The sequence below is a fragment of the Cynocephalus volans genome, chromosome 9, assembly GCF_027409185.1.
Source record: "Cynocephalus volans isolate mCynVol1 chromosome 9, mCynVol1.pri, whole genome shotgun sequence".
In the NCBI taxonomy this organism is placed as follows: Eukaryota; Metazoa; Chordata; class Mammalia; order Dermoptera; family Cynocephalidae; genus Cynocephalus; species Cynocephalus volans.
In genome coordinates this window covers 90236445-90259035 of record NC_084468.1, presented here as the reverse complement: position 1 = coordinate 90259035, position 22591 = coordinate 90236445, and the positions used below count along the sequence as shown (strand labels likewise).

The window sequence follows — 22591 nt, the reverse complement described above, 5'->3', positions numbered from 1 at the left end:
GTTTTAAGTATTTACAATATAAATGATAGACACAGTTAACTTTAACTTACAATGAGTTTTTACACATCAATAAGAAAATATTAATGCAAATATGTAAAAGATGGCAACTATGCAAGAGTAAAATTGTTATAAAAATAGATGGAAAAAATGTACAATAATAAAAGAAATGCACATTTACCTAAATTAAATAAGCTACCATATTTTATGTTAATACAATGCTGATGAAAGTCAGAGAAGTGGGCATTCTAATTTCCTGCCAGCAGAAATAGAAAAACAGAACAGCCTTTTAGAAATCACTTTGGTAATGAATATAATGAAATTGCTCATTCCCTTAGTCACAGCAACTCCATCTCTAGGTATCTATTCATAGAAAATAAAGTTGCAGAGAAAGATTTTATTGTTTACAGTCTTTTTAGCATTACAAATAGTTCTGAAATAGACTTTCTTGTACATGTGTTAGAATGTACATTAATCAGTGATTTAAAATAATGTTTTGAGAGTACTGATATGCAAAATAACATGCAAAATATTACTTTAAAAGGATGTATATAAATATAAACAGATGCGAAACATAATGATATAATTATACAATATACATAATGATATGCACATAAATATACATAGGCATATGCATAAGTAAAATAGTAAAAGGAAATGAAAAATCAACGAGGAAGTTTACTAAGGTTGTCCCTTAGTGGCAGGCTTGTGGGAAATCTGTATTTTCTTATGTATGCTCTTCCATATTTCAGAAATATGTATTTAGTAATGATGGAGAAAATGTAACTTTTATGTAAAGCAAGAGAAAACTATTACTTCCGCAATTTCATTTTCTGCAATGACTGAATGTTCACATGCTTTCCCATTACTCTGATATTCTGCTGTTGATTAACTCACATAAATCTGGACAATGACTGCCTTCGTGGTAACCTGGCCCTTAGAACTCACATTGTGGTTCACTACCTGTATCCATTCCTGGGAGTGTCCAGAGGTGTGTAATGGATTTCTAATGACACTTTGCACAGTATTTTCTACTCATTTGCTATGGGTATGGTTCTACTATTTGATTTGTTAATTTTTAGGGGAAAATTCGTAATATCTTTTAATTCTATTTTCCACAAACTTTTAGAAGTATTCTCGTGTAACATTTCAGAATAAATGGAGAGAATTGTTGGCATCATCTGTGTGATGAACTCTCCTCTTAATTATAGCAAGCTGATTAATCATGTTGGACAAATCTCCATCTTTACTAAATTTTGTTATTGTTGTTTTGTCTTCTTGTTCTATTGGCTATCAAGAGAGGTGTGTTATAGTACAACTATGATGGGAGATTTTTTCTTACTTTAGTTTTGTCAAGTTTGCTTTGTACATTTTGAAGCAATGTTAATACAAATCTAAGACTGTATGTCTTCCTATTGAATTGATCCCTTTTATCATTATCAAATATCCCTCTTTATATTTAGTAACAAGTGCTTTAAAGTCCAATTTTTCCGATACTTTTTTAGCTAATCTTTTCTTTTGGTTAATGTTTACATGGTAAACCCTTTCATATAAACATTTTAATACCAAGAATGTCTAATATAAAAAATCACAAATATAATTTCATGATATGAGGGCATGTAAATTCCAATTACATAGTTTTATTATTTTTTTGAATTAACATACAGTAAAATTTATTTTAATTTATGTACAGAGCTAGGGTTTTTAATGCATGCATAAGTTCATCCATTCACCACCACAATCAGGACACAGAACAGTTCCATCACCACAAAGGAACTCCTTCATGCTATTCATTTATATTCACACCCTCCCCGGCCTAAAACCTAGGAACCACTGGTCTCTCCTTCATCACTGTAGTTTGGTCTTTTGGGGAAATGTCATGTCAATATAATCTTATAATATGTAACCTTTGAGACTGGCCACTTTAATTAACCACACCTCTGAGGTTATCTAAGTTCTTGAGTTTATCAAGAGTTTGTTACTTTTCATTGTTGAGAGTACTCCACTGTATGACTGCCCCACAGTTTGTTCATCCACCCTTTTCAGGATATTTGGGTTGTTTTTAATTTTGAGCAATTATAAATAAAGCTGCTATAAACATCCATGTACAGGGTTTTGTGTGAACACAAGTTTTCATTTCTCTAGGGTAAGTAAATAGGAGTGGGATTGCTGGATCGTATGGTAAATATCTACTTAACTATAAAGTTAAAGTTAAAACCTGAAAAACTGTTTTTGTACCAGATGTACCATTTGTATTCATACCAGCAGCACATGAAAATTTCACTCATTCCAAATCCTAACCAGCAATTTATATTGTCAGTATTAGTTTATTTTAGCCATTCTAATGTGTGTGTAGTTGTATCTCAGTGTGGCCTTAATTCACATTTTATTAATGGATAATTATTTTTAACATATTTCATGTGCTTATTTGCCATTAATACATCTTCCTTTGTGGAGTACCTGTTTGAGGCTTTTACCCATTTTTTAATTGGGTTATTTTTCTTAAAATTGAGTTTTTTGTTTTGTTCTTTAACAGCCTACTTGAGTTAGAATTCACATACCATAAAGTGCACTTATTTTAAGTATATGAGTCACTGATTTTTAGTAAATTTAGTAAATCATCAGTTATGTTGATGTTTATGTAACCATCTACATAATCTAATTTTAGAACATTTCCATCACTCTGAAAAGAAACCTCACTTCCAATTGCAGTTACTCCCTGTACCACACTCAGCTCTGGGCAACCACAAAGCTATTTTTTCCCAATATAAATTTGACTTTTCTGGAATTTGATATAAATAGATAATTATATATAATGGATTTTATATAATTGATATAATGGATAATTGTATAATTATACAATGAGTAGTCTCCTGTATAGACTTCAAATTGTTTTCTCTGTCTTTAAGTTGGATTATATGCCTTACTAAGTCATAAAAGTTCCTTGCATGTTCTGGGCAGAAGTTCTTATTGGACACGTGATTTGTAAATATTTTCTCCAAGTTTGTGGCTCATCTTTTCACTTTCTTTGTGGTGTATTTGAAGAACAAAAAGTTTAATTCTGATGAAGGACAATTTGTAATTTTTGTCCTTTATTGCTTGTGCTTTTGTGGTCATATCTAAGAATTCACTGCCTAAGCCAAGGTTGTGAATGTTCATTTTTATGTTCCCTTATGATAGTTTTATCATTTTAGATCTTGTAATTATGTATGATCCATTTTGAGCTACTTTGTGTACAATGTGTGGTAACAGTCTAATTGATCTTTTTGCATGTTGATATCCAATTGTACCAGTACCATTTGTTGAAAATGCCACGGTTTTCTGCATTGAATTGCCTTGGCACATTTGTCAAAATTCAATTGAACATAAATGTCAGGGTTTATTTCTGGACCCTTGATATTTCTATTCCATTTATCTATATGTCTGTGTTTATGTCAGTACCACAGTATCTTGGTTAGTGTGGCCTTGTACTAAGTTTCAAAATATGGAAGTGTAAGTGCTTTAACTTTGTTCCTTTTTGAAGTCTTTTGATTTTTCTATCATATCTAAAAGATATGATTTTTAGGACCAGCTCTTACATTCTGGAATTGGAATAGAGAGTTTTTCAAGGATTGTATTGAATCTTTTGATCAGTTTGGGGACGACTGTCAGCTGAACAATATTGTTTTCTAATCCATGGATATCAGCTCTCTCTCCATTTATTGAGGTCTTTAATTTCTTTCAGCAATGCTTTGCAGTTTTAATGTTTTACAAGTCCTGCACTTCTTTTATTAAATTTATTCCTTAATGTTTGTTGAGCTTTTTGGAAATATGGGTTCATGTTCTTCATCCAATTTGAGGAGTTTTCAATCATCATTTCTTAAAATATTTTTTCTGTTCCTTTCTCTTCTTCTGGGACTCTCATTTTGCATTTGTTTGCATATTTAATGGTGTCTTACAGATCTCCGGAGCTCTGTTCATTTTTCTTTCTGTTTTCATATTGGAAAATCTATATTAATCTCTGTTTAAATTCCTTAATTCTTTCTTCTGTTAGCTCAAAAACAACTAGAAAAGTTTTGATTTTAATTTTTTTGTTATTGTACTTTTCAACTGCAGAATTTCCATACAATTTATTTCATAATTTCTGCATCTTCAATAGTCTCCATTTAATGAATCATTGCATTATAATTTAATTTAAAAACTGATTTCCTTTAGTTTTCTGAACATAACTACTTTTAAGTTTCTGTTTGCTAAGCCCAACTTTTAGAGCCCCTCAAAGATAATTTCTAATGACTGCGGTTATCGCTGTGTATGGGTTACATTTTTCTGGGTTTTTTAAATGTGTCATACTTTTCTGCTGAAAACAAGACATTTTATATAATATAATGCAGTAACTATGAATTCTGACTCCCCCCTTCTACTCTGAAGCTTGCTGTTGTGGTGATTTGGGGCCTGTTTGTTTGTTATTTATGTAGTGACTTGCCTGCTCTAATTTTGTGGAGTCTGCTTCCCTCACAATTGTGGCCTGTGATATCATTGCTCTTTTTTTTTTTTTTTTCCTTGCTGTTATTTTTAAGTCTGGCTTCCAAGGATTTGCCTCTGAGTCAACTTAGCTAGTGGTCAGCCAATCAGCCAATGGTTGGTCAGAGGTTGTGCTTAAATAACTTGAGCTATTAGGACTCCACAGTTTGCTATTGGATCTGTGTCATAGTGATGGTTACAAAGTTCTGGGAGTTTACAAGGTTGCCTCACATTCATCCAGGGTCTAGTAGCTCTCAAGGGCTTTCTCAAGTCTCTCCTAAGTGGACACACTCTTCCAGATCACCAGGGATATGTACAATCCTAAAACGGCCTTACTTGACTGTTTCTTCCCCTGGATCAGCCTGTTAAATTTATAAATGACCTGCAGTTTTGTTGCATTCTTTAAATAATATTGCCATGATGTTCACCTTTCCTAACTGTTTACCTCTCCTAACTGTTTACCTCTGATATCTCTATTGTTTTCTACAAAATTCCCAGATATGGGTTTTTCCAGGCTCTTATTTAAACAAAGTCAGCCCCCTCCAGCAGGACAGCAGAGCTGATAATTCTCATATATGTTCCCACCCACACAGGACAGAGCTCCTACACCATGGACCCGGGGAAGGGAGGAGTACACACAGATTCCAACTGCTTTTACAAAGATTTAGTAGATTATTAGTGAATAAATACTTCTTAGCTGTTTTGGCCTCTGTTCAATTTTCAGAGACTTTCAATGGTTAATTGTGACAATTTTGTACATTGTTTTTTTCATTGGTTATGAGGGAGAGGATTTCCAGAGCTCCTCACAATTTAGTTCTGGGAGAATACCCTACCATGGAGTTTGAGTGTTCTTTATGTATTCTGAGTATGAGTCCTTTGCCAGGTATGTGACTTGCAAATATCTCCCAGTCTGTAGATTAGCTTTTTCTTCTCTCCACAGTACCTTTTGCAGACAAAAGTTTTAATTTTGATAAAGGTCAGTTTATCAATGTTTCATGCTTTCATTGCTGTGTCTAAGAACTTCTTAACTACACCCAAGGTTATAAAGATTTTCTCTTGTATTTTTTTCTAAAAGTTTTATTGTTTTATGTTTTACATTCAGATATATGATCCATTTTGAGTTAATTTTGTATATAGTATGAGGTTGAGTTCAATGTAAAAATGTTTTGATACACAGATGTCCAATTGTTTCAAAATATTTATTGAAACTCTCATTTATTCATTTAATTGCTTTTGCACCTTAGTCAAAAATCAATGGGCCATATTTATGTGGGTCTATTTCTGGACTCTCAATTCTGTTTCATTGATCTGTGTCTGTACCAAATCCACACTGTCTTGATTACTTCAGCATAGAGTAAGTCTTAAAATATGGAGTGTGATTCCTCCAATTTCAATCTTCTTCTGCACAGTTATTTTTTGCTATTCTACTTCTTTACTCTTCCACAAATATTTTAGAATAAACTTTTATGTATCTACAAAAAAAATTCTTCTGGAGTTTTTATTGTAATTGTATTAAATATCTATGTCAATTTGGAGATATCGATATTTTTATTATGATGAATTCTCCAAACTAGGATCATGGTATGTCTCTTCCAACTATTTAGGTCTTTTTGTATAGTAAATAAAATTTTTAAATGTCTTATTTTAGCAGTTTATTTTTAATATATAAAAAAAGAGCAAGACAGGAGAATCTGTTGGCCGTAATATTTTATAAGGAAGAATATCACCCTCTGTTTTCACTAAAATAGTTGATCTTATAAAGGAAAAACTAACCCATTAAAATAAAAGAACCTATGGGAGAAAAATGGTAGTCTTAGAGAAAAAAATTTAACTCAACCAGAAAGGAAACTACTCAACAAAATAGCACTTTCTTTTGAAAAATTACTGGTATCAGATGGGTGGATATACAGCCATAGCTATCAGAATAATGTTCAATTCACTAATAACCCCATGAGCCCTTTTAATTGAGAACATAAATGAGATTACTTATTTTAGAGAGTTAAAAAGCTCCTCACATGGTGAGAGAACAAATCTAGAAAATCTGTAATTCTAATCAATAATTTCAGATGATGAATGAGTTAGGTAAAAGATCCTGAGAAATGAGAAAGGAGCCTCGTGGACAGATTTTCATTCTTAACTACATGTTAGGGTACAAATGAGAAGCAATTCTATACTCATAAATAGCTGTTATGGCATTTCCACTTGACAATGATGAAAAAGATATATGTCCCTTAAATTAATATGGAAACCTCTTAATAGATGGTTACCAGAGCAAATTTCCTATTATAATACACATTCTTTCATTTTTACTGGGCACACTGAAATTTTCCTTCCTTATCTGGTTTAAACATTTTTCCTTGTCTCAATAGAGTAAAAATTCCTGTACATTAAGCACCATTTTCTTTATGTTCTGTGGGTGTGACCACTACCTCAACTGGTTAGTTCTTCATAATAACAATAGAAAAAGTATGCAAGCTCCTATGGCCTAATTAACTTCTTTTTTTTTTCATGAAAATTTCACCCCTAGATACAGTCAGTACCCTTAGAAAGGAATGACACTAGTAACAAACAAAATAGAGCAAGAAATTTATTAGAACAAAGTTTATCCCAACTTTAAAAAAATAGCACAAAGCACAACTATATTGAGAAGAAGCTAGTAAAATCATCTGCCTGGAATATTGTGTGAACTCCTTGAGGGCGTTTGTTGTGTAACCTAAGTAACATTGAATATTTGACTGGCGGTAAGCATTCAATAATATTTCTTTATATATTTATATGAATGCCTTATAATATTTTCTATTGTCAAAGATATAAAGATGGCAGAATTAAGGTCCATCAGTTTAAGGTAAGGTACTGAATATGTAGTAATTGCATAAACACTAAGTACTTAGTGTTAAGTATTATCCATATCTATGTATTTATGTTTCTATGTATTTATGTATCTATCTATCTATATAGCTTTATTTGTAGCATCAGCATGCATACATACAGAACAGTTACTCACTTCACCAGGTGGTAGTCTTAGTTAATCCCCGCTGTTACTCCCCCTGCCCACTTTACTGCCAAAGTGTCACTAACTGGCTACCTGAAGGTTTTCAAGTGGCTGAATATAGCATACATTTTATACTGGATTGAATAGTGAAATTTTATCAGGCTAGACACTCTTGAGACAGATTGTAATTACTCCAAATTTTTAATTAATAAATAATATATATGTAATGATTAAAAATAAAATAATAAAATAAGTCTTAGATATCTAAATTTCCTAACTCATACAAGTATATGAGCCACTCAAAAGAAAAATATTTGCAAGAAATTTGTGATTGGCCCGTACCCTCACTAAGCACCATGGAGAGCACCCTACTTTCCTTTGTTCTCAGGTACTGCACATTGCTTGGACACAGTCTGACAATGTAATTTGAGGCATAATTTGACAGGAGATAGAGAGCTTTTTATTAAAGGATTTAAGAGTACTAGAAAAGAAACATAATTGCTTAGCGATATAATATTGTGTCTTCTCATTGCACGGAATTTAAAATGTTACAAGTCCTGTTTTATCAAGCCAAACTACTCCGTATTGTAAAAACAAAACAAAACAAAAAACTAATATAATAGGGTTTGTAATGTTAGTCTGCCTCAACACATGCATTCTATGTGCTTCCAATATATCTTCTGTTAGAAAATACTGGTGTCAAATCTTTTACTTCTCTCACAATGGATTTTATTACAGACCATCACTCTACTTACTTTTTCCTCATGGTTCTCCAGAGTTCCCATTACACTATAAAATGTTATTACATAAATTTAAATTTTCACCCTCAAACCCAAGTTTAAAGGGAGGTTATTATAATCTTATAAAACATGTAGAGCTTAATTTAAAAGATTCATACCCTTTCCTCGCACCCAAATTCCCCAAACTCAGCAGTAATTCTACACTAGAATTGTTACTAAGGTGTCTTTTGAGCACATTTTAAGCCTTAGAATAAGATGGCATTTTATGTAAGAGCCTTTTGCACCCATTTCATGAAAACAAAATTACTACTACTACCTCAAGTATTTGTCTGTAGTTCTGGCTTCTAAAAACCAGATATGATGACCCCCTCAGAATACTTTCACCTACTAACAATTCCAATTCTAAGTTTTAAATATACTGCTATTAAGGTGACTATTAAGGTGACCAGCCATTATTTGTACACCACATTGTCACCTCAAAAACACAAAAACAGTTCTACCTATAGAAGATATACATTCTCAAAACAAGAGAATATGAATCCAGGATTGTGACTGATCTTTAACTAGAAGAAAGCAACGCAACTGGGCAGAGTTAGGGCCTTTTACTTTCCTATATTTACATAATAATGTATCATAGGAGATGTCGGTTAACATTTTATGAAGATTATAAAGTGGACATAACAATGTTCTGAAATGAATAGAACTGAAATCTAGTGTATGGAAGATTGGTAATTTAATGTGAACTGTCTGGAATCACTGATTTGCTTCAGTAGTGAGACATGAAAATGACCGAACTGGAAAACACTTGCTATTTGAGGTTAGATTTTATGACTTTTAAATCATTTGTCCCCCATGAGCTCAGAAGGACTTGGAAGAGTTATAGCTCACAAAGAGCAAAGGCTATTAAAATAAAATGATCTTATAAGTGTGATGTGGCTGAGAACAGAGAAGAAGCTCTAACAAAAAAATGAACAGTTACCTTTTCATTTTCTCAGTGTAACTCATCTATGAACTGACCACTGTCTAAACAGCAACATTGTGTCATTTTCTGTCTAAATGTACTTCATAGTACTGTCTATTTTATTTATGACTATAGTCATAACATCTAGGATAATGCCTGAATTTATTTGGCACTCAATACATATTTATTATATGACTGAATGAATGAATGAAGGCAAATTTTTAAGTTGTTTTCATATGCTTGAATGATTTGTGCTCAGATCAAGTTTAACAGGATATTGTGAAAATATAATTAAAAAGCAAAGTAAGCTATGGAAAAAGCCTCCATTTCCCACACTTATTATCTCGATTTTGAGGTTAAATTAATACCTGCTTTCTTCCACTTGCATAGTTAAATAAGCATGTACATCATTACAGCTTAAATACCCTTAAAATTTAGAAATTCTTCTGCTTGATGGGCACCATCATCTCTATTAATTTAAAGATAACATACCAAAACTATACTACAGGCTAGTATTTACTTGAGAAGGGATTTTGATATTGTGAAGATCCATATAAGACAAAATTAAAGATAATCAATTCCTATTGCACCCAAAGAAATTACAAAGTCTCCAAGTGTAACATTGAAATTTCCATTTAACCATTGAATCACTGAGCACTAGCTGACCTTATTCAAGTTGCATAAAAGATCTCATTACTCTCCATTTAAAAAACTGTTTTAAAAAGTGAGATTTAGAAGAAAAATAACCTATACTACATTACCCTGATAAAATTAGTTTCTGTTGAAAAGCTAGGAACAATATCAAAAGCAGGTTTTCTTAAGTCCTTAGATCAAAATTTGAGCATAAACTTATTTTTCTTTACATGCTGATCAAAAGTACCTAAGAATCACTTTAAATAAGTTATTTTTCTGTGTACTTTGCTGTTGTTGTTGTCTCTCCATAGCTGTTTTTCTTCCTGAGTGTTAATTTCATTATATTCAATATAGTTCAGGATGATTTAGGTGGAGAGTCTCCTGTGCATAACAGTATTTAACTCTGTTTGAATACATTGTGTTATTTAATGCAACTTTAACATCGTAGTCACACTCTGTTTTTTATTCCCATTTAGCAAGGTTAAGAAAACTATTCCCTTAAAAACTTGTATACATGCAAGAGTTCTCATTTGTAAGAAATTACTCATTCCTTCATGTGTCCAAATATTCAACAACCATTTGCAGTCATCATTCAACAACTACTACTACTATGGGCAAGATGCTTTGCAAGGTGTTACAGAACAAAGAGAAGAATAAATCAGTATTCCTTTCCTTTAGTAGCGTATTTAGAACAGAGATAAAATTAAAATATGAACATAATGCCATTGGAACACTGAATGTACAAAAACTAACTCCGAAAGGAGAGAGGGGAAAAATCCACAGTGATCATTCTGTATCTGAGTGAAAATGAAAGGATAGGTAGGAGTTTTCCAATTGTAGAACTTTAGATAAAGATCTGAGTAAGAGGGATAATTTCGATTTTTCGACTTAGATATACTCTATACCAACTCCACTCTTTTCTCTGCCCCTTCCCCACAAGGATGACTGGCTGTCATAGATAGGGTCCTCTACTCCCTGAACTTTTTTTGGCTTTGCCTAATGGAAAACACCTGAAGGAGATGGAAGCAAGTGATGAGAGTGACTTTGGGGTATATCTACCTTTCCTTCCTTTCAGGATTGCTGCAAATTGGCTAAGCCACCCATAGGTATCCATATCCCTCATTGGATGCCTTTCTCTCTCTCTCTCTCTTTTTTTCTTTTTTTGAAGCTTTTTTTTATTAAAAGAGTGACTTCAGCAATATTCAGTCAAAGTGAAGGAAAAACTTATGTTTTGTAATGAAGAATCAAAGAATAAAACAGTGCAGTGTGCAGGGAGAAACTATAGATTTTGGGGTCAGACACACTTAAGTTCAAATTCTGTCATGTTATGCCTCTGGATTTATTTTGGGGGGGGATGGGGGTGCCTTTCTCTTAAGGCTTCATCTCATCATTTCAAATTTAGGATCTTTACATCCTTCAGGCTTGTAAAAAGGGGAGAGGCATCAATTCCTTGATATTGCTTGTTTTGGAGGATGTTTATTTCAGGTTGGTTTCCCTTAAGCCTCGCTCCCCCACACACACAAACATACACAGACACACACACACACACACAAACACACACACACACACACACACACACACACACACGTTTGTAAATGACCTCTTTATTAATCCCTCTTTAGTTTGCCCATTCAAGTGTGCCGTCTATTTTTCCTGGACCTCTGATTGATACAGTATATTAAAATTGTGGGAAAAGGTGAGATGTTTAGTATCATTGTAGTAAGGAGTGTGTAAAAATGCAGTTAATTCTGTAGGAAGTGAAGAGACAGGGAATTATCTTAGATAACTTTGAAGACAACGTGAAAAAAGCTAGAAAAGAGTAGTAGCAGGGAAACCCATTATGACTATGTTTCAAGTTCAGGCATTGATAGTTCAACTATCAATCAGAGGGAAAGAACAGATTTGGTGACATTAGAAACTGGACTGATATTATTTTTAACTGTGCAAAGGAAGTGAGAAAAAGGAAGGAGTTTAGAATAACATACATACAAATGAATAACATTTACAGTGAAGGCAATTAAAAGAGTACTAGTTTTCTGAGAATGAAAAAACCTATTAATGCTATTGTAGGGGCCAAGGGAAAACTTGCCCTTCTCTGAAAAATCAACTGAAAAACAGGTTGATATGAAGAAAAGGTATAACAAATCATAACAAGTTTTATTATTTTAAATGCTGGGATGGGACAATGCACAGGGGAATCACAAGAGAGAAATTTTCCAATTTCCCATGGAGTACAAAGCTTATATACCTATCTTTATAGGGAAAGGGAAAATGGGGGTGTATTAGTAAATGGTTCTTAGTGGGGGTTCAGCGGGCTTGGAGAACATTCAATGGCCTGAAACAAAGTCTGTCAGGCCCACAAAGCAGACAATCGCTGGTAAATGATTCTCTTAAAAATACAGGATGGGACCAAACTAGAACACAATGGTCTGTGGCAAAAGTCTGTCCACGTGTGCAGCCAGACTTTAGTCTTCCTTCCTTTAATATGAGTTAGGTTAATGAAAACTCAGGGAAAGGACAAGAGGTGATTATCTTCTTTGTTGGGCCCAGACTTTAGGCAGGTAAGGGAACAGCTTCATCCTGTGCTTTGGAAAATGACAGAGTATTGAGAGACAGGAAAAGGGGAGGGGAGGTCAGAGAGACCTTGAGGCTGCTTCCTTATTTCAGCATATCAAAGCACCATATTTTGGGGTAACATCTTCTGATCCCCAACATGCCCTTGTTTGAAACCTCCCTGGGAATTTCACATATTAAAAGCTGAGTTGGTGACTGTGGACAGAAAAATTGAATTAGTAGCTGAATGGTAAAGGATCTCATTCAATCGGTCTCCCATTCTTGGGAACAGGTCAGTTCAATTAAACAGTTGTGTCTCGTTGTAGAAGATGGTGTTGTAGATGGTTTCTCAAAGCTAGGCTTCTATACATAATGTACACAAACGGATACTTAATAACAGGCATTTCTGTGGAAATAGAAGAGGGACAAAAGTTGCCTGGAGCAGTCTCTTAGCTAGTCTCTGAGTCTGAGGAGCAGTTATCTGAGATTATTGGCAATCTGACAGATCTTTGTGGATTGCAATTTGTATGTACAAATTTCATCCAAATGTAAGCTGATGACATGATTTTTCTTCAAAATTGTTGACTCACTTTTGCCTACAGGGTCTTAGGAAGGAAGGCACCTTGAATTTCTTGTGATTCCAAGTCAGAAGTGTGGGAGAAAAACTGGAAATGTTAGTCTGGAGAGTCATATCCAGAAACTGGAGAAAATTAAAACTTCAGGATTCAGTTCAGATAATAAAAACATAAAAACAATGGGCAGGACTAGAATCTAATAAGAGGTACAAAATAGAGTATTTTTCTGAACATAATTACTGTCTCTCCAGTCCCCCTTTTCTACCAAGGATATTTATGACAAAACTAATTCATGTGCAAAATAAATTTAGTCTCTGGCATGATTATTTGCAAAAAGTGCAACAAAAGTAGTGATTATCATATAGGCTCTTTATAAATTGGCTTTGCTGAAACTTGTCATGAGGAATCTCAGATTAGACTGATAAGCTTTAAAAGCTTCTTGAGGCTTAGGAAGCTAAGCCAAGGATTTGACTCACTCTCGGACTGTATTTTTATGAATTGGGTGAATTCCCCTCTTCTGGAGATCCCCAAAATATCTTGAGGTTCCTGAGCCCAACAGAAAGTGACTTTCTTTGCTTACTTTAAGGCTAGGAACTTTGTAAGAATGTATACAGGATACCAGGACAGTCTTTCCAAGGGGCTTTTTATTGGCTCCTTAAAAGCCAACCTCATAATTACTAGCACATGTCTCATAATATCACAGTGTACTTAATGGGGGAAATTCATTCACCAGAATTCCCAAAAGATTGGGCAAGACAGACCAGCTTAATAAGGAAATGAAGGACTGGGCTAAACTTCTTAAAAGGTTGTACATGACAAGATCACCTATGGTACATGCAGGATTTTAGAAAATTGCAGAATTTAAGGTAAGCATACAAAGAGAACAAAATCCAGTTTAGAACCAGCAGGATGAAGAACAGTGGTATACTTGACCCTCCCCTAACTCCAAATTCAATACAATTTTGAAATATGAAATACTTTATATGATTGGATATCTTTTGGAAATCATGTGATAGTACAATTTTGCACCCAAGTTCACACTGAGTAAAGTGAATAAATTTTATGCAGATTAAATAATGGAGACAGAGGGTACTATATAAGTCAGGTTGAAAACTTGTAGGAATATTCAGAGAGGGTGCTGAACACACTGGCCGTTACACTAAAACCCCAAAGAACATTTAACAAACTATCCAAGAGACAATGTTGCTCCACGCAACACTTGGGTTGTAGTTTCTCACCTATTTTGTGTCTATTTAAATAATGTGTTTCTTCTGCATTAAATTCTGGACTCTAAAAGCACAGGACTACATCTATTTCATTCATCAATAGGGCCAAAGAATATGTCATAATTCTGCCCGGAAAATAGTTGGTATTCAAGAAATAGTCGAAAATACATAGAGATACTCAGTAAATAAGCAAATAAATGAATGATTAGTTAAACTCATATTTAAATTTAAATTTAAAGCATACACCATGAAACTCAAATACTTTTACTATTCTGAAACTGATTTAAATATAACTTCCCTTAAATACCAGTGTACACATTTTACTTATAAAAATCAAAGAATTTGAGTAAATGAACAGCTGATTTATTTTTTGCCAGATAATTTAAAGTTCCTATAATATGTGTACATTTATATGAATGTATTCATATATGTTTATTTCAATAAATGCTTGTTCATGCCAAAATTTATTAAGACAATATTTATAATTAACTAATTGATTAGCCCATTATTAAGCTTGTTAAAGGCATTTATGGAAAATCACAAAATAAAATTTATCTAGAAAATGCAATTTAGAAAAAGGTACTATACCTCTTAAATAATCTGACAAAGCAGAAAATGCCCTAGCACTGAATCCAGAAGTTGAAATTTTACGGGTCATGTTGCAACTAATCTTTATTTTGCACAAAGAGCAGCCAGATCACATTTTATATTTAGTATTTATAGACTATAACATCTTTTACTGTGGCTAGAAGCAAAGGAGAGGACAGTAAAATCCATATTATTTGGGGCAAATTTTCCTTGCATGGTTAGTACAATCAAGCAAATACTTGAAGGCTGCACTCTGTCTTCATTGCAAAACTTAAAATTATGTAGAAGTGCATAAAGATCCCGAAACAGAGCTTAATAAAAATGCAAACAAAAAGAATTACACTCGACACTAATAAAAAATACCAAATTGAAAAGGCTTACTTATTCAGAGCAGGCAAACAAAATTTATGTCAAAAAAATCTGTTTTTCTAAAGACATCAAAGTAAACATAAAGAATCTCCTCAATTTCATCAGAAAAAAAGTAAGTGGAAGAGGGAAGTGGTCTAGTATCAGAGCAGAAAGGAAAACTGCTGAGAGATGGCACTAAAAATATGAGCTTTCAATGGATGCGTCTGAGAATTTCAGCCTCTGTAAAAGATAATAAAAACTGCCTTTAAAACCTCTTTAGGAGATATGCTAATTCTAATAATGAAGAGTCCAACCTTAGATGTTACTTGTGAAATAATCATACTAAGGAGACGCTAATGTATTTGAAAATCAGGGGAGGAGAGAATGCTAGTGAGAAGCTCGGTCAAAAACCTAGGAAAAGCTAAAGTGATCCCATAAAAGATACATGCTTCTTTAAAGGAATGAAGTACTGACAATTATTTGGGTAAAATTATAACTTAGATTTTATCATTTCTTCTCAAAGTCTAGAAAATCTTCATCCATATGAGCCTAAATATCCATTTTTTCATGCCTACTTTTGAACAAATTGGTTTTGCTGGAAAAAGTTACAGAGTAGAAATATTGGTGCCAAAAATTAATTCCTGACTGCTAATTTCAAATTTGTCTTCAGCAGTGCCTGGCAATTCTACCTACTTCTGTGGGCAACTGGGTCTTTGCTTCTACAACAGTATTTCTACTTTCTACTTTCAGCATTTCTTTTTTTTTTTTTTAATTTTATTTTGTCGATATACATTGTGGCTGATTATTGCTCCCCATCACCAAAACCTCCCTCCCTTCTCCCTCCCCCCCCAACAATGTCCTTTCTGTTTGCTTGTCGTATCAACTTCAAGTAATTGTGGTTGTTATATCTTCTTCCCCCCACCCCGGTTGTGTGTGTGTGTGTGTGTGTGTGTGTGTGTGTGAATTTACATATTAATTTTTAGCTCCCACCAATAAGTGAGAACATGTGGTATTTCTCTTTCTGTGCCTGACTTGTTTCACTTAATATAATTCTCTCAAGGTCCATCCATGTTGTTGCAAATGGCAGTATTTCATTCATTTTTATAGCTGAGTAGTATTCCATTGTGTAGATGTACCACATTTTCCGTATCCACTCATCTGATGATGGACATTTGGGCTGGTTCCAACTCTTGGCTATTGTAAAGAGTGCTGCGATGAACATTGGGGAACAGGTACACCTTTGACTTGATGATTTCCATTCCTCTGGGTATATTCCCAACAGTGGGATAGCTGGGTCGGATGGTAGATCTATCTGCAATTGTTTGAGGACCCTCCATACCATTACTTCCTCAAACCATTCACTTAATTCAGTCTCCAGTGGTAACTCTCTATTCCAAGCAACCGTCATTTATCACCCAAACTGAAACATTCGCTGGGTAACTTACTTCCCTATTTCCCTTCTTTCCCTCCTCCAGTCCATTCTCCAGACCAAAGCCTGTGGCTCTTTCCTAAAGAAAATCTGATTATTCTACTCCTCTGATTAAATCATCTCAATTACTTTCCATAGCAAAAAAACTACAAGCAGCTCCCTGTAACTTCATCTCAAACCACTTACCCCTTTTACTTTGTTTCAATTGTAGCAACTTTCATTACTCAAGTATATAATGCTTTTCCCACCCCTACCCATTGTATTTGTTTGCTAGTGCTGCCATAACAAAGTATCACAAACTAAGTCACTTAAAACAGTAGAAATATATTGTATCATAGTTCCGGAAAGCTGGAAGTAAGAAATTAAAGTGTCAACCAGACTATGCTCCCTCAAAAACTTGTAGGGAATTCCTTCCTTGCCTCTTCCTAGCTTCTGGTGGTTTTCTGGCAATCTTCATCGTTCCTTGGCTTGTTGATGCATCCCTCCATCCTCAGTCTTCATGTGGCAGTCTCCCTATGTGTGTCTCTGTTTCCAAACTTCCCCTTTATCTAAGGACAGTAGTCCTAATGACCTCATTTTAACTTGATTACTTATGTAAGGACCCTATTTCCAAACAAAGTCACTTTCTATGATACTGGGGTTAACACTTCAATCTTTTTAGGAGGGGACACAGTTCAACCCATAAAAGCCCACCATCACCACAGCAGTTTTTTGCATGCTGTCTGCTCTCCCAGAAATCTTCTTTGTAACCCTCACCCTTCTACCACCTTGCCTAGTCACCCTTCCACATTCCAAACCAGGATGACTTTTCTTGGGGAAGACTGATGTGTACTCTAAATATGTTTTTCTCAGTTAATACTTTCACTTGGCCTTGGCTTTGTGACTTGTCACATTTGTAATTTATACTTGTTGGTAAGATTATTTGATTAGTATCTGTCTACTTCACTGGACTGTGAGCTCTATGGAGGCCACTTTTGCTCATTGTTGTATCACTATAGTGTTTGAAATACCATAATATACATTCAATAAATGTTTTTTGAATAAATGAAGGATGATTCAGAACAGAAATGACAAAAAGGCCATCCTCAAGTTTCAATATCTCTAGTCTCACTAAAATGTTATTTAGTGAAAATGTAAATTGATTATTTCCATATGATTCAAATAAAACAATGAAATAACAATTATTACCTGTCAGGAAATAATTTCTCTAACGTTAGACTAATTAGCCAAAGAATCAATAAGAAAGTTTCAGTTTATTTTGAATTACCTGTGCTACAGTAGCTGGATGAGACTATAACTGTGCTCAGGTCACCCAATTTGTCTTTTTAGTTTCGAAAAATCAACCGTCTAAATATCCAAATTGTATTCATAAAATTTCAGGGCAAGAGAAAAAGATTATGATAGAATTGAGGAATATTCAGCTCAGTGCAACAAAATATATTGAAAAGTGCCGCACTTGGCTTTGAAAATACCCATAAAGCAATAATTCACATATTGTGATGAATGCCATTATGAGCAGCAGTGGGAAAAGAAATGCCTACATACAATTCTTGCCTTTATATGTTTGACTTTCATTTTTGAGATTACACATGATGCTTTTGTATTCAAAAGGCAAAATGCTACCGCTCATTCTTTTGAAGGTGTCTCTACCTTATAAATTTTTCTTTCTATTCCACAATTCCTAACATGAATGGTTATATTTAGAAGCCATAATAATCAGTATCAATATTGTCTTTGTAAACTGGCAGAACTGATTTAGAATCCAGCTGTCTCCCTTACTGTCTGGGTCATCATGAACAATTTACTTAATCTCTTTAAGCCTCAGGGGTTTTTTTGCTTTTTGTTTTGTTTTGTTTTGTTTTTCTGTAAAATAGAGATAATGATATTATTTGTTTGGTTGGATTAGTCTAGATATTAAATATATATAATGTATAAAATAAAGTCGCTGGCTAGGGTTAGCAATTAATAAATATTGCTATGATTATCTTTACCAACATAAGCATAAGCAGTGAATTTTAAACAGTCTTCCATTTCAAACATATGCATTTTATTTTATTTGTATGGTTTACCTGCTTTCCTAAAACAAGGTACTGTTTTTATCATTCTTTTTTCTTTTTCTTTTTTTTTTCTTGTAAGCTTTATTGAGATGTAATTGGTATCCAAAAAGTGTACATATTTAATGTATACATTTTGATGAGTTTTGATGTATGTGTACACCTGTGATGCCATCACCACATTCAAGGTACTAAACATACTCATCACCTCTAAAAATGTCCTCGTGTTCTTTAGTGTGTGTGTTTTGTTTGTTTGTTTTGTGTGTGTATGTGTTAACAGCACTCAACACAAGACCTGTTCTCTTATATTTTAAAGTTCACAATATTGTACTGTTAGCTATAGTTACTAAGTTATACAGCAGATCTCTAGAACTTATTCATCTTTCATAACTGCAACTTTATACCTACTGATCCCCTGGCAACCACCATTCTATTCTCTGCTTCTATGAGTTTAACTATTTTAGATACCTCATATATGTGGAATCATGAAGCTAAATGAAATAAGCTGGTCACAGAAGTATAATTATTTTTTCATATTTAAGATTTGTGTTCACCTTTTAACTGTTACAGGTAATGAAATAAAACTATTTCCTTTAGGTAAATTATGGCTAAAGTTAATACAGTATTGTAGTGCCCTTTTACCTGCCCGTAATCCTGCTGACTGGGCCAATTGTCAAGCTAGGGCTGGGTCTGGAGCTCACAGACCCCTCAAGCCCGTTGTCCAGACTGGGTCACAAACCCTTCACATGCTAGGCTGGGTCACCAGACCCCTCACACACAGGTCTACAAGCTAGGTAATGGGCAAACAGGTCCTTGGAAGCCATAGGTTGGAGAGCATGGCCATGCGCACAGACACCTGAGGCAGATGCCAGCCAAGTCGTGTCACAACCCATGTACACTAACCCACCCACACACAACTTATTTAAAAAGAATGCACCACACCACCCCCAACCAGACAGGCAAGTGAGGGGGCCTGATTAAATTATTCTATTTTCCCAGCAAGTACATATTAATAGTAAATAGATAATTTCCATCATATCTGCTGATGATCTATCTAATTCTGCCTAATAGTTACAAAAGCAAAGAGCAATAAACAAATCGATTAATTATCCTTATTCTGAAATATTTATTAAGATTAAAATGCTTTTGACTTAAGTAATATTCATTCCTTGATAAAAGCATTGCCTTTGAAAATTATCCATAAATCAAAATATATTATGTTTTGCAAACACAAAATAGCCAACAGTAAAATTTAAACAATTTAAATTTTGTGTTTTAGTGATAGAATTTTCCTTTAAACAGTTAAATGTACAGAAAAGAAATGAAGGTTTTGAGTTGTGGAACTAGTATTTTTAAGCACTTATTAAGTGTCGTTCCTATTCAGTTCAGCAGACATTTATGAATTTCGATGTGTTATGCATGGCACCAAACAATACCTTTCACTTACGTTGTTTCTGTTGAGCCTTACTTACCCCAAGAGGTGAGTGTTCCTATTTCTATTTTTAAAATAACAAAGTTGAGCTTCAAAAAGATTAAACAAGTGTCAGAATAGGATTTGAACTTACGTCTGCCTGATTCCTAGTTCTATGCTTTGTTTATCATTCTATGCTGCCTCTACACGAGCAAAATCCTTATTAACTTGTTTACCAGAAGAGAAATAACTCTGGCCATTGAAACAACTTGGGAACTCCATCTTAAACTGTTAACAAGAGAACCAACAAAATGGTTTTGTTTGTTTTTACGTAGGTATATGGCCATTATTGATCCCTTGAAACCCAGACTGTCTGCCACAGCTACCAAGATTGTCATTGGAAGTATCTGGATTCTAGCATTTCTCCTTGCATTCCCTCAGTGTCTTTACTCCAAAACCAAAGTCATGCCGGGCCGTACTCTTTGCTATGTGCAATGGCCGGAAGGTCCCAAACAACATTTCACGTAAGTTAATTTTCTGTTATGATTTTCACTTCAATTTATCAAACAGTTATGGAATTATAGATAGGGAGCAACAATTAAACAAATAAGACATAGACGTTTCCCTCAGAGCTCACATATTATTTGGGAAAAGAAACACCCCAAAATTCTGTAATACAGTGTGATATGGTCAGTAAATTTGTATAAGTTACAAAGGTTTTTGATTGGTAATGTGATGACTTCTATATGGGGTAGCACTGGAGAATTTGCTGGAGAAAAGTGATAAAAGATAAAAACAGTGTGCAAAGAAAAGGGGTGATTATTGAACAAGAATGGGTGAGAAGGGAGAAATCAAAGGCCAGAAGTGCTGATTGCTCTTTCAGGAAGCCCGGCTAAAGGGAAGGGGTGCCCTGGTTGGTTCTTCCATTTTGATCTGGTTTCATTTGACTTGTGTTCTTTTGTTTCAGTATTAAGAAACCTAAACACTAGGATGTAAAGGAAATAGGAATGTCATATGATAGAATTTGGTATTTCATATTTTGGAACCACTTTTTAAAAAGCAAAGGGGTAGAGAAAAGCAAACTTGTGTAATTGATTGCATTTAATTTTTTATTCTGATCATTTAAATTTTATTTCAACAAAATGTTTTTTTCCCATTTTAGTGACTTGTTTTTCCCTTTAAAAAAAATAAATGGTTCAAATACTGTTTATCTTCTAAAGCAGTCATTTTATCTAACTCTGCTCTCCCCAGAGTCCAGATTTCTGAAGAAAAATATTAGGAAGCACATACTGAAGGAAAATCAGGTAGCAGTTATTAAACTGAGTACTGGATTCTGTCCATTATCATTGATAAATCTTAGTTGTATGACAATTTTATCATCCATAAATTATTTGTTGACTGAATTCTTTCCTTATTGACTTTATTTTTTTATTGGTTATGAATATTCATGAGATACAGAGCCAATTGTCACCCCTGGTGCCCAAGATGTGCTTAGCAAGCTACTAGTAAACAGGAAGGCAAGGAGGTTTACGTTTGACTTTATAAAAAACACAGGTATTGAGAAGACTATTATAACAATTTCTAATTTCTTTAAAGCATTCCTAAAATAGTAGAATCCACACAAAAGTGTGTAAAATTCTATTTGGGCTGTTATAATATGGGTTACCATCCTATTCCTCCCTAATTCTATTCTTATAATTTTTATTAAAAGCTATGAAATTCCAGAATTTAATGTAATAATTTATACTATCACAACTTTGGTGTGACTAATATGTCTATATGTTATTTACCAAGTTAACAGTGCAATCAAATGCATGAGGACTTTGTAAAATTGCATGTAAATGTCCTTACCTGACTTTTTGAAATAACAGTCCAGTAACTTGTGGTCCAACATGGCTCAGAATATCTACTTACTGTTTTTTTTCATTTGGATGAAAAATAATTTATTTCAGATATGTCTGATGTTACAGGGATACATAGAATAGTCCTACATAGAAGAAAATATATGCCAGTTGATTAGTTTATTCTGTCCCATCTCTTTTCCTCTGATGACACATTTAATCAGTTTAGCTCAACAATTATCAAGAAGAGTACCAAGCAGAGGAAAGGTGTTCATCCTTGGCCTCTAGGCAAGGGGACCATGTGCAATTCAAATGAGCACTTCTGCTCAGCTATAGTTTTTATATACTAAGGAAAGATTGACACAGATCAGCTGATAGCATTTGAAATGTGTAGATAACAATTGCATAATATTTTGATGCATCAGTGAAATGAGGACATAGAGATAATGTGAAAATTATGTTTGGCAGTTTTATAATTTAAAGCTAAAAAAATTCAAAATCTCATATAATTCGTCCCAATGGATTCTATAGCATGTGTTTTTCTTATATCTTGCAGTTACCATATTATTGTCATTATACTGGTGTACTGTTTCCCATTGCTTATCATGGGTATCACATACACCATTGTCGGAATTACTCTCTGGGGAGGAGAGATCCCAGGAGACACATGCGACAGGTATCATGAGCAGCTAAAGGCTAAAAGAAAGGTACTGTTCCATATCATTTACCCAGCATTTGTGAAA

The 22591-nt window shown here is 34.0% G+C and overlaps 1 protein-coding gene across 1 annotated transcript in view; it reads left to right on the top strand.

Annotated features, from left to right (window-relative positions):
• TACR3 (tachykinin receptor 3) overlaps positions 1-22591 on the top strand; it is an 80586-nt gene that overhangs the window by 24932 nt on the left and 33063 nt on the right. Inside the window, exons 2-3 of the mRNA XM_063108696.1 lie at positions 20343-20531; positions 22405-22555. Coding sequence (XP_062964766.1) covers positions 20343-20531; positions 22405-22555 — 340 coding nt within the window. The remainder of the gene's footprint in view (positions 1-20342; positions 20532-22404; positions 22556-22591) is intronic.